The following is a 13,906-nucleotide window of genomic DNA, read 5'->3' on the forward strand; positions in this document are numbered from 1 at the left end:
ATGAAGTAAACATGTTATTCAACAGATTTAATTATTTGATGAGATTTAAAAATAATCCACTTGAATATGTCCAGATAAGGTCATTTTTTTAAACTGCTATAATTAAACAAAATGGTAAATTAACCAGTCTCTAGTTTTATGTTACTTTTTATAAAGCATCAATTTATAATTCTGTTCTAGTCCCCAATTATCCAATTCTTTTAATTTATTTTTCTTAACATTTTAAAAATTTAAATTCAATTTAGATCACACCCAGTTGTTATATAGCATAACAACCAGTGCTCAACCCATCAGGTGCCCTCCTCAGTGCCCATCACCGAGTCACCCCATCCCCCCACCTACCTCCCCTTCTGCAACCCTTTGTTCGTTTCCCAGAGTTAGGAGTCTCTCATGGTTTGTCTCCCTCTCTAATTTTTCCCAATTATCCAATTCTAATCAATAGTCTGCTTTCCCCTCAAAGCAAATAGCAAAACAAGACAGAACTTTCACTTGCCGATTCTACAAAAAATCTAAATTCTTCTCGTCCGGAATATCCATGGAGCTAATTAGGAAATCAAAGAGTAAAGCTAACCATTTTCCACTTCTCTCCCATGTCCCTGAAGTCAATCACAGCACGCTGAAATATATCATTGTCTGAAGACTCTTTTCATATTGACCCTGAAATTTACAAAGTCCTCTCAGCAACTCATTACAAAGTTAACCATTAGAAACCCATTCACTGACTCAGAAATCAGGGAGATTGAAATAATGACTTTCATAAAAATGAAAGACTCTTAGTTGGGAAATTGTATTGAGTCATATACAAAATAAATTCTCCCCCCCCACCAGAATGTATTCAAGTTACCCTCCATGAGAAGAATAAGGGGTTGGGGTCAACTTCTCAGCATTTAACGTACATCCTTGGGGTGGGGGGTTCACATTACTGGCAGTATCTCATGAAGGAACGCACAACATTAATTTATTAAATAACAGGACAGCTGATGGCAATCCATAGAAGATGCTCTTCTGAGTAAAAGTAAAATGTGCTGTGAAAAAAATGAATTAGGAAGAAAATGGGCAGTGGGGGGGAGAGTGTAGTATGGAGAACAGTACTCTTCATTCTCCAACCGTCACTTCCTGACACACATGTTCATGCTTTTTTTTTTAATAAATTAATTTTTATTGGTGTTCAATTTACCAACATACAGAATAGCACCCAGTGCTCATCCTGTCAAGTGTCCCCTCAGTGCCCATCACCCATTCACGCCCACCCCCCGCCCTCCTCCGCTACCACCACCCCTAGTTCGTTTCCCAGAGTTAGGAGTCTTTATGTTCTGTCTCCCTTTCTGATATTTCCCACACATTTCTTCTCCCTTCCCTTATATTCCCTTTCACCATTATTCATATTCCCCAAATGAATGAGAACATACACTGTTTGTCCTTCTCCGATTGACTTACTTCACTCAGCATAATACCCTCCAGTTCCATCCACGCTGAAGCAAATGGTGGGTATTTGTCGTTTCTAATATGCCCATGCTCTCTAAGTTCAAAGACCTCCTGTTTTCCCAAGCTGGCCATCCACTTACCCTGGTTGTTTTCACTTTATTTCCAGAGGAACAGCTCCATCCTTTCCGGTCTGGGAGAACTTTACACTCCTCTCCCTCAAGACATGGCTGCATATGGCACCACCATTTCTGTTCCACTATTGAAGCTACAGGAGATTTAAAAAAAAAAATCCATTCAGTGTTTTTCTATTTGAGCTCGTTAATTCCCTGGGTGCACACTGGAAGAAGAACAAAGGGCACCGATTTTTCCCACCACTGGGTAGACTGGGTTTGGAAGCATGCTTCTCTTTTTTATCCAAAGGGGCTAAATCTTTCTAGATTTTCCGACTAAAAGGATTTTTATTTTATATTTTAGTGTATTGTTGTAAGGACACCCAACACGAGCTCTAGCCTCTTAACAAATAGTATTGTTAATTAGAGGCACATGTGGAAGGATTTTTCATGTGAACATACAGGCTTCATGAAAACTAACAGATTGGAAAGAAACTTATATAGACATATGCATGCACTGATTTACCTAAACATATAAAAAATGAACCTATTACCAGTTTAGAGTCAATATTTTAGAATCAATGTAATGCTTCCCACAAGTAGGCTAAAATTAGGAGGATATTAGAGTTAATGTAATTTTTTTTTTTTTTTTACTGTGGGCAGTAACCACCATCACAAGGAATGAACCATGCTAATACGAGTCCTTAAATTATTATTTATGGTAACAGTAATTGAATAGACCCATACAAAGATGTATGTCCTATTGTAATTAGGTGAACCCTCCAATAAAGTAATTAATATTTTGATGGATCTCCATAAAAATCAATATTTCATGTGAATTCACTATACAACTACAAATTCTCTCATTTGTATGGTGCTTAATTTTTTTTCATTCTTAAGAACCAACCGTGTGTTTAGGTAACCATACTATTTAATCCACTATTTTCATCTCTCCTTTCCCAATTAATTTACATACACATGCCCTCCCCCGGCAAATCAGTATTTCATGGCATCAAGGAAAGAAGCACATGGACTTGTTGGAACCTCATTGTAATGCCTATTGTTACAAAACTGCATGAGGTCTTAGACCTCCTTCCAAAGGACTTTGGAAGGAGGTTTCAGAATGCAGCCCCCACCCCCACCCCCGACTAATCTCTCATCAACCACAGGATTAGGGCATGGGCCCTTAAGCATTGACCATAGTCAACAACATGATAGTGGAATTCCAATTCTAACCCATCCTCAGCTACATGACCACCATGAGCAATGGAAGAAGTCATACCATCCACACAAGATGGAGCAGCTCGTGTGGTGCCTGCCACCTGCCCCGGGAAGCAGGAGCACTTGACCGTCTGTGACCGCTCTTCTATCTTGTTCTTATTACAGCATCTGTGGAGTGCCACCACCTCGCAAGTGCCCGTTTTGACATGATGAGCTGCACAAACAAAAAGATGAGATGAGACAACATAGAGAAAGCTTTGGGTTCTCCCCACCTCTTTAATTAGAAGTACATTAAATATAGTGCTATAAGGGATCCACCATGCGTGAAACTAGAAATACAATGATGCTAACTCCATGATGCAGATTTGATTTCTTTTCTAAATGTGCAAGGACCATTTCTGTCAGTAAATGCTTGGTGAAGCAAGAACAATTAGTGACCGGATGAGAATGAGCTGTTAGAACAGTGTGAAATAGAGAAACAATATGTGGTGCCATCAAAACCATACTTATTTGCATATGACTTTTTTGTCCAACATGTTACAGAAAGGTGGCCCCCTTGACAAGGTGTCCAGCAATGGCGCCAAGAGCAGACCTAGTCTCCAAGAGGTGGGCTGGGGGAGGGCTAAGGTTTTGTTGTTCTTTTAGGTGTGACTACAAAGGCCAGACAGGGAACCCCTTTTCAGGAAACAAGGAGGCAACCCACATTACTCCACTCATCCCCATTCTATTCCTTGGTAATAACTAATGGAGAATTCTTGAAATTGCTGCCATTTTCCTGAAAGTCCCTGCCAGTTGCAGTCCCGAAAACCATTTCTTTCTGTTTGGCCTGAGGGAGCAACTGCCACCAATAGCAACAACTGTAGCCAGAATGAGAGTGGATTTCCATCTAGCCTGGGAGCCCCATGCAATAAGCTGTGAGGTTCCCCTACCAAGCCTGTTAACCTGGCAGTAAGTCTCCTGAATGGTTTAGGTGCTTGAGATTTGTGGCCCTCACTTATCACATTACAATAGGGTTCTACTTTGCCTTCACTTCTTTTTTTTTTTTTTGTAGCGTTTCATCTTCAAAGTATTAACCCTACTGTGAAATGAAAAAGCCAAAGTCTTATCTGCTAAAATAAAAAGTTTAAAATCAAACATCTGTTAAAACACTATGCTTTCAGAAATTAAAAAAAAATGATCTAAAAACCAAGATCCGAAGTTGTTTAATGTTACAAACATATCGAGGTCCCTTTTGTAAATGAGATCAGTAGATCACGTATTCATATTAGTCTTCCCCTTGGGGATGATGAGTATCACTGTGCAGTAACTCAGGTTAGAGAGCTTGCTTGGATTTTTCTTATAAGAGAGAACAACTCACACATATTGTCCATCCCTCCATATGAGGCCAAGAAACTAAGTCATATGACATACGGCTTTGACATATGATCCTCAAAAGAACTTTCAATAAGCAGCCAGCATTGCCAATGCCACAAAGACTTTCCTGCCACTGTAGATACAAATGGGGATTTCTCTGTTTGATTCGAACACGAGGCTATCTCTGTGAAAGTTCAAAACTTGAGAGCCAGACATTTTTCCTCTTGTGCTCTAGAAAATATTTTCTTAGCTAACGATGATTCAGTTTGGTTTAATTTACTGAACGCTCCACATTATGTCATACAAGTCAATATGCTGACTTTCAGTACTGTACTTAATCACGTTTTAATTGAGTCAATGCCACACATCAGGTATGGTTCTGAGTACTGAGGATGTAACAGTGCAAAGGAGGGACATAGAGCCTGCCCTCAGAGAGCTCATATTCCTGTGTAGGAAAAAAAAATTATAAATACCTGTTAAGGAGTAAGGCAATACTAGATTTTTAGCCTCCTTGAAGGAACTGCAGGTGAGAGTAATCAAACAGGCAGAGAAAGTGTATTTTTGTGACTGTCGAAGAGGACCTCTGTGAGGTAACTGAATGTGACCTGAGTGATGAGAAGGAAACATCTATTATGAGGATATGAGAAAGGGAAGAGCATGACAAAGAGAAGGAGCAGGAAAGGACAGGGAACCGAAACGGGGATATGTGCGGTGTGTTTCCAGGACAGCGAGATCATGAGCGTGGCCACAGTGTGACTGAACAATTGAGAGGTCTAGGGAATTGTGTCAGAAATGTGGGAAGATGGAGCAGGGGCTGGTATGCTGTAATAAAGGGACTGGATTTTACTCTTGTCACAAGGGAAACACTCTGGGTGGATACGCTATCATCTCATTAAATGCTTTCGAAGTTTGCTCAGCCTGTTCTTTAAAGACTGGATTAAAAAAATAAAGAATGGATTGAAGAAACCAGAGCGGGATGAGAGAGACCAGTTATGAAGACGTTGCAAGAGCCCAGGGGATAAAGGATGGGACTTAGGCTATCCTCACAGCAGCAGAGTTGGGGAGAAGTAGCAGATTAGGAGCATTCCCCTGTAGAGCTCGTTTGACTTGCTGTTGAACATGAGTTCTGGGGGAGGAAGGAATTAGGATTACTCCTCAGCTTGTTCTGAGCAATTGGAAGAAGCTGGTGCTTCTGCAAACTGGTGTTAGCCAAAGGGGAGGTGGGTGGAGGTGCGGATAAAATAGGTGAAGAGCACATTGATCATGATGAGCACTGAGTAATGTGTAGAACTTATTATATTGTACATCTGAAATCATAGCACTGTTAATTGTACATGAACTCCTGTGTGTGTGTGTGTGTGTGTGTGTGTGTGTGTGTGTGTGTGTGTGTGTAGAGAAGGCCTGGGAACAGGGCGTTTGACAAAAGCTAGGTTGGGATAAAATATCAGTAGTTCTGTGTTGTCAGCGTTCAATTTGAGACTATTATAAGGAACCCGAGCAGAGATGTAATTCAGGCAGTGACATTTATGAAGTGGAGTTTAAGGAAGAGATTTGGGCTGCAGATACACATGTAAGAAACCTAGGCTGATAGGTGATATGTAAAGCCACATACTAAAGCAAATTACCATGGAGAGCTTGCCAATAGACAAGAAGGAAAAGAATCATCCAGAACCTCAATCTGAAATGGAGGAAATAGCAATAGAAACTGGCAAGGCCCAAGAGGTGAGGTAAGATAAAAAAAAGAACGAGATGAAAACATGGAAAACGAAAGAACAAAATGTCTCAAGAAGGAAGGATCAATCAGCTGTGTCAAGTGCTACTGAAAGGTTTAATAAATGGAGAGAAATAACTCTGCATTAAAAAAGTAACATCATACACTAATTAAGAGCCTTTAAAACCAGAGTACCTGGGTTCAAATCTGAGCTCCTCCTAACAGCTCTGTGACCTTGGGCAAGTTATTCAGTATTTCTAAGTAGCATTTTTTTCCTTTTTAAAAGGGGGACACTGGGGTGTCCGGGTGTCCGGGTGGCTCAGTCAGTTAAGTGTCTGCCTTCAGCTCAGGTCATGATCCCAGGGTCCTGGGATTGAGCCCCACATTGGGCTCCCTGCTCAGCCAGGAATCCGCTTCTCCCTCTCCCTCTGCTGCTCCCCCTGCTTGTGCTCTCTCCCCTCCTCTGTCAATAAAATCTTTAAAAAAATAAAATGAAGATATTGATAGCATCATCTTTACATCTTTAGAGGGTTGGTTTAAGGATGAAATGAGTTAATGGGTATAAAGTCTTTAGAGCACTACCTGCCTCATAGTAGGCCCTCTGTGTTAGCTACTGTTAGCATTTGATTGCAGTAAAAATCATTTCAGGGGCATGATGAAAATAAAAGCATGATTAAGGTATGTTTACTGGAGAATGGGGTGTAAAACTGTGCAATTATACAAATTTCTTCCAAGAAGCTTTTCTGTTAAGGGAAGAAGGAAGTGAGCAAGAGCCAGAATGAAGCATGGTGTCAAGGGAATCTTTTTTAACGAATGCCACAAAGGCATGCTCACTTGCTGGAATGATCTAGTAGAGAAATATACAATACAGGGAAGAAAATGGGTAATTACAGAACAGTGTTCTTGAGAAGGAAAAAGGAATTGAGATTCAGGGCACTTGGGGGGTTGACAATAAATTGATGCAGAAAAACTGAATCCATTTTAACAAGGGTGAAAGTGGGATGTGTAGCTACAGAGGCAGGTAGGTGTGAGTGGATTCGGTGGTGGGGAGATGACATAGCTTCTTATCTGATTTCACCTAATTTTCCTATGAAATATGAGAGATGTTTGAAAAGAAAAAAGAGGATATAAAATACATAGCTCAGAAAGAGGCAGAGTAAATTTACTGGGAAGGAGTAGTAGGATGGCCCGCAGGGATTGGCTAGTGCATGCTGCAAACTGCAGAGGACACGGCAGGATGGAAGAAGGTGTGGGACTTCAGAGCAGAATGGAGATGGACATCTCTGTGATGATTACTTGGGATGCTTGGGCTTCTGCTAGTGATAGAGGGGAAGAAAGATGTAGGGCATGAGGTCAGTCCAACAAGCGCTTGGATGGAAACCAGGCTGGAGAGAAGGGATTATTAGGGCCCCTTCAGAGAGTGATGTTGTTCAGCCCAGCGCTGAGCTGAGACAGCCCCGGGGACAGCCCAAGAGGGTGAGGGCTCTCTTCTCTTCCATAAGGACGACAGTGTCCAGGAGTGCAGAGTCATACTCCACTGACCTCTCCCCTGGGAGGAGAGGCATGATTTCAGCACCCACAAAGGCCATTTTACTATTTGTTATAAGTTGATTTTATCATGCATTGGGAAGGAATGGACAGGCAAAAACTCTGCATCTGGTTTTCCCTTCCCAATGCCAATATCAAAATTCATTTCTACCTCTCCTGACAAGTAGAAAAGGATAAAGTAGTTGTGGTGGTCATTAGTAAACATTAGTGCTGGTTGCCAAATACTTCTGGCTCCCTCCCTTCTGGACACATACTATACTTCTCTACCTCATTAGGCTGAGATGTGGTGATGTGACTTGCTTTGGCCCAATGAAATGAAAGCTAAGGTAACAGAAGTCACTTATGAGCAAAAGCAGAGGCTATCAATCTGGGTGGCCGCGTTAAGAACTGGTATGTAATTCACCATCAGTTTTTTACCAGCCCAAGCAACCAAATATGTTCTTAAGAGTGGAAACTATATTGACCTAAGTCTCCAAGTGAAGAGACATGAAGCAGAGTTCCCACCAACCACGACGGACCTACAGGTGAGGAACAAGCCTTAAGCTGTTACGGTCTCTAAAATTTTGAGGTGGTTTTTGTTGCTGCTTTAACCCACCCTGAGGATGCAGTAGTACTTTCTCCTACTTTCTAGATTGTTGACTAGGATATATATATATTTTTTTCCAAATGCATTAGTTGGAGGATAAGTCAGTGATGCATGATATCTCAAAATATATCATTCTAGCTTATGTGAGTCAATGCAAAATGGATATTTAAAGGCAAATGTGTATATATAATTTAAAGGACTGTGAAGAATTGACCTACAATTGGATCATTACATTGGCTGTTTGGTTTGTGAGGACTTTGGTGAAGAAAGTATGCTCTCCTGCTTGAGGAGAAAGGAAGTTAAAACATGCCCATATGGTATAATGAAGAGGAGGATACAGCAGGTGCTGCACTGGCAATACTGACAGACATGTCCTCCCCTTCAGAGGACGTGGTACTAAATGTGAGGAGATCAATAATAATGCTGACCAGGAGGAGCAAGCCTGACAGACACAGGCTTTGCTGCCTTGACCTTTCCCTTTATTGAAGAAGGAAAAGAAAATGTACAGTCAAAGGTTGAGTTCCCTAGTGAAAACTGGGACTTAGTGTAAAAACAAAACAAAACAAAACAAAACAAAACAAAACAAACTCAGCTTGTATTCTTCTTATTAAAACTGAAGTTGTAAAGCTTTTTGGTGGAGAAATGAGAGAGGGATAATTAACCTTTTAAAATGGAACAGATGATAGGTTAAGTGGATGGATGGGTAATACACTCAAAGAGTTTGAAGGCACGGGTAGGAAGAGTATGGACTTCAGTATGTTTTGATGCAGGCCAAGTGAAACAAGATGCCTCAAAACAGGGAAATGAATCTCCTAGCAGAATTTAGTTCCCCTAAGCACGACATGTGTATACATAATGTATAGCTTTCTTATTTGTCTATGTATCTTAACTTCTTATGATAACCAGATTCTTGGAGACAAAGACTAATTTTTCATGTAAACTGTCAGCATGTGGTATGTGTTTAATAAATGGTAAACAAGCAATTTAAGAAGGTAAAGCTAATTCCTGTGGTTTTCCTTTAAAAGGTTAATGAGACTATAGGAAATTCCAGCAGTTACTAGAATTCTCTACACAGATTCAGACAGAGCTCATGATAAACTAACCTAATCAAATGTTAGGGCTTTCCAAATTAACAAAATAGGCTTCACAGACAGTTAATATCATATTAAAATGATGCAAGACCCCCTGGAGAAGATTTAAATGAAAAAAGAACAAACAATTTCCTTCATGTCACAATTCCCAAGTCACAAACAAACAAACACCGCCTTTCTTCTATTCTGCTATTTTTTTCATCCCTGAGGTGATGCATAACACCAAGTGTTGCCTCTTACATTTTCATGAAAGGACACTAGATACACATAGGTTTAATTCTTATGAAAACAGAGATACCAGGTCTTACCTGTATCTCGTTGCTGCCTTCCAGAGTTATTGCCCTGTCTTACCTCTAGGGCTAATGATCCCTAGAGTGCCCCCAGACACATGGCCTTAAGACTTTGCCTCTAAACCATGTCTCAAGATTTCTGAAAGTTTTCTAAAGCTTTGACTGGTATACTCTGGCATGAGGTCCTATAAAGCACTTTAGCAAAACGTTTGTTGTTTTCAACTGCTTTTTAATGTAGTGAAAGGACCTTCTCCAGAGGGGGAAAACAAATCTAAATTAACACCATTTGGTTCGTACGTGTGCATAGATTTTAAAAAATTACATGCCCACTATATATGTACATGCATCTTTATACATGGGTTAATATGATCACATTTGATTCATCACCTATAAACCAACTATAAATACATAGGTATGAAAATTTGGTACACAGTAGAACAATATTTATGCAAATCATTTCACCTTGAGTAGTGGTTTGCTGGCCTTGGGTTAATAAGAGCACAAAGCTATGCATATCACATTCTGTACATATGAATCATTCATTCACTCTGGAAACAATGTATAAAATAATGATAAATGCTACCACTTATTGACTATTCACTGTATGGCAAGCCTCTGAAACTGCTCTTGAATTGTATAGCGTTACTTAAATATTAATTCTCTTTGTTTTTAATATTAATGTAATTAGTGAATGCAAAATTATGGAACATATATAAGTTACAAAGATGTAGCTGCTAGGGAAAATTACATTTTCTAGAAGTTCTCATTTCATATTTCAAAAAAATCTATATATGTATACATAATTGACATGAGATGTAAAAAATATTTAGTTTGACACTTAAACTACAGAAGAGTGTAAATTTAGCATCAAGTTGTGAATTTGTTCCTACTTGGTATCCTGTCCATTAGATTTCAGTTCTTATTTGTATTCTGATTTGTCTCATTGATTCTAAAATTTTGTTTGTCTCCGTACACTTCTATTTAATAGTTTTACCCAGCTTGACTAGCTCCCCAGAGAGTCTGCATTACACCTTCTAAGCAGAAATAAAGCATCACCTACATGCACCAATAGACATCTGAAATGCAAGCTAGTTAGTGGATTTAGGTTGCTGTAAATCACTTTGAATGGAGAAAAATGTGCTGAAACAAAAACTTTTTGAGACAGCTAATTTCTCACTTTAATTCATTAGAATGAGAAAATAGGGCACATTTTTAGACTTTCATGCTGAAGCAATCTAATTAAAAGAAATGGTTATTTAAAGAGCCCAATGAAATTTCAAAAGTTCCCATAATTTATGAAGTCAAAATGGTCAGGGAGGAAATAGCCAAGTGCCGATGACATCTTTACAAAGCCTGTTTTCTTAAACTGCTCCATTTTTATATGAAAGGAATAAAGTCGCTTGGGTGGGGAGTGGGGGACTGTCACTAAAGGATAATAACCCTAATAACGAGTGGTACAGTCTCTATTAAAAAGAGCAAGCTCTCAACCAGAAGATGTCCCTTAGTCTATTTTAAGAGAAAGAGGCAGAACAGACAAGATTCACTCTTGAGAGAATTTTAGACTCATTGCCCCTCAGCTCAATCATGAATATCTTCTACATCCTTATTTTAAATGACCATTGATGTTGAAGAAGGCAAATCTCACAGAATAGTGGTCTATCAACCATCCAGAACTCCTGCTTGTAATTCCTGCTCTGAAACACAGGAAATGGACAAGTCAAATCCATCAGTCTGGAAATTTGAAAGTCACAGAATTGCCGCTTGGAATTGGGCCTCTGGCATTAGAAGTCAGGTAACTCATGAAGAGATGTGTATGTGTCTCATGGTGATGGGACTCAGACGAGGCAGACAGGAGAGGGAACTAAGCACAGATTTGAGACGTCAGAGGTAAGAGAATAGGTGGTCCCACAAGCTGCCCTGATGTTTGCCCTTCCTCATGTCATCCTGAAGTTTTCCTGAATTCCTGAAGCATATTATACAATAGGCGTCAATGAACCTCCTTTTTCCTGAGTTAATTCGATGATGTCTCTGTACTTTGACCCAAAAATGTGTCGACTAGGGTATTTTTCCCCTTTTTAATTAAAGTTGATATGAACAAAAGCTAATTAGCAGGCAGAGGTAGCTCTGTCACGACTTTTAAGAGCAGGAGATGAATTTCTACCTTCAAAGTAGGATCCAGGAAATGCACGATCCAACGGGCACCCTTTCTCTATTTCCCTCAGAGTAAAAATTGACATTTCAAATGATGACCCTAAGGCCATCTCAAATTACTTGGATGGGAAGATGTCTACTGCACTTTTTAAAGTGTTCCTAGTGTCAAAGGTTTAAAAGCAGATTTTCAGCTTAATCCCAAATTAGGTACACACAAGAAATCTGAAGAACCAGAACAGCCCCAATTCCTATAAACTCTAAGAGTTGTGCTGTTCTTTTATGATTAATCATATTCCTATAAGTGTCCCTTGGAGGGAAGGGCAGTGCAGCCTAAGTGCTTCTTGAGGAAAATGACATGGTGAGTGGAAAAAGCAGTAAAAAGAAAGATGGGATATCTGGGCTCTCATGCATGGTATTCTGTCCCTGAAGAGTGTACAATTGAGTAGGTCATTAAGGTCTTGGGGGTATCTTTCCTCTTCTGCAAAATGAAGAAATTGGACTAGTTTTAGTATTAGAGTTGAAAGTTCCTTCCACTTCTAAAATTCCTGTGAGTTTATGAAGTGATTAGGTTTTGTTATAATGGATACAATATATTATTAGACCTATCAGAAAACGAGCGTCAAAGTAAAAGATTTTGAATTGCTTCAAAGTTATCATAAATTAACTTCATTAAGTCACTGAACTTCATGAGAAACAGAGAGGGGAGTTTATAAAATTTGTAGTTTGAGTATATTTCCTGTCTGAATGAAGTCACAAATCTTAGCTACACAGAAATAATACGCATTATAAAGTCAACCTGCATCCTTATATTGCTTTATGTACAAAGCCACTTGACTACTGTTGATTCCACAAGAGCAATCAAATCCAAAAGGTAACAGAACACAGTGGTTTGGGTGAGGATTCGGATGCCATATGGTCTAGGCTCAAGTCTCAGCTTCAAAAGAGAGTGCCTAACTATTTACCAAGCCTCCTTTTCCTTTTCTTCTGGGTAAACAACTAGATGACATTTTCTACCCCTTTTTGCATGTGACACAGGAAATGGAAGCAGAAGTGATTTATATTTCTTTAGGCCCAGGCCTATAAAAACCTCTTCCTGTCCAGCCACTCTCCCTCTTTCAGACAAGATGTCGGTGCCAAAGCCAACCCTGAAGAGCCACCATCACCTTGGATCCCTGAATGAAGGTATCAGGGAGAGATCCAGGCCCTGACCCTAACTGGTTTCACATGCATAAGAAATAAGCTGTGGTAAGTCAGTGGGATTTAGAGATGTATCTGTTATAATAGCAAGTATTAACTGATATGCAATAACATTACTACCAATGGACCTAGGAAGAAGTGTGGTATAGTCCAAATTGACATGGTGGGAATTGATACAGTGAATAAAAAGAGCAGTGCTTCGGTCTCAATGTGTTTGTCCCTACGAAATTCAAATAAATGTTAAAAACCCAATGCCCAAGGTGATGGTATAAAGAGGAAGCACCTTTGAAAGGTGATTTAAGTTTACTCCCGAAACAAAAGAGGTCCCTGAGAGCTTGCTCACCCCTTCTGCAAGGTGAGGCTATAACATGAAGTCAGCAGCCTAAAGGTGAGTCCTCACTGTACCCCTGAACTTGGACTTCTAGCCTCTAGAACTGAGAGAAATAAATTTCTCTTGTTATAGGCCACCCAGTCTCTGGCATTTTGTTATAGCAGCCCGAATGGACTGATACAGAGAGAATAAAAAAGATATGATCTGAAAAAAATATTTCAACTCTCTATGCTTCAGTTCCCCATCTGTAAAATGATAATTACAATATCATCCACCATAAAGGGTTGTGGTGAGGAACAACTGAATCAACATTCATAATGATGCTTATATTTGATGAGGAATAAATGTTCGGTATAATTATTATGGAGGCTAAGACAACCTTATTTAGACCCTTGAATCTATAGATGTAATGCAGATATCTAAGGGAGAATCCTCAATTTGGAAAGACTTAAAGAATAATAGAGATAAAATCTTACCTTGCCATTTTACAGAAAAGGTAATTGATGGTTAGAAAACATCTACAATTTTCACTAGTTCAACGTCACAGAACTAGAGAGTGGAAGATCCATAATTAGAATTCTGTTCTCTTAATTTCCGGTTCAATATCACTTCCATTACCTAACCCCCATATCTCATTCATCACATTCCCTTCATTCTACCTCCATACTGCTCCTTAATTTCCATGCCCTCTGCAACTTCACTTCTACTGACTTAGCTTAAGCATCTTTAGCATCTTTTCCTTGCACAACTATGAGGGTCCTGGACTGGTCTCCCTATTTCCCGTACACACACATAAACACACACATTCTATTTTGGTAGCTCTTCCTATAAGATTAAGCCCAGAGGATAAGCCATTCCTGGCTCCTCATTTTTTGTAGAATAAATTCACACT

The 13,906-nt window shown here is 39.5% G+C and overlaps 1 protein-coding gene across 3 annotated transcripts in view; it reads right to left on the reverse strand.

Annotated features, from left to right (window-relative positions):
* TAFA2 (TAFA chemokine like family member 2) overlaps window positions 1–13,906 on the reverse strand; it is a 435,070-nt gene that overhangs the window by 35,642 nt on the left and 385,522 nt on the right. For all 3 annotated transcript variants that reach the window (XM_055328755.1, XM_055328756.1, XM_055328757.1), the window contains exons 3-4: window positions 2,818–2,970; window positions 1,566–1,690 (exon numbers count right to left, since the gene is read on the reverse strand). In XM_055328755.1, coding sequence (XP_055184730.1) covers window positions 1,566–1,690; window positions 2,818–2,970 — 278 coding nt within the window. The remainder of the gene's footprint in view (window positions 1–1,565; window positions 1,691–2,817; window positions 2,971–13,906) is intronic.

Source organism: Nyctereutes procyonoides, unplaced genomic scaffold, assembly GCF_905146905.1.
Source record: "Nyctereutes procyonoides isolate TBG_1078 unplaced genomic scaffold, NYPRO_anot_genome, whole genome shotgun sequence".
Lineage (NCBI taxonomy): Eukaryota > Metazoa > Chordata > Mammalia > Carnivora > Canidae > Nyctereutes > Nyctereutes procyonoides.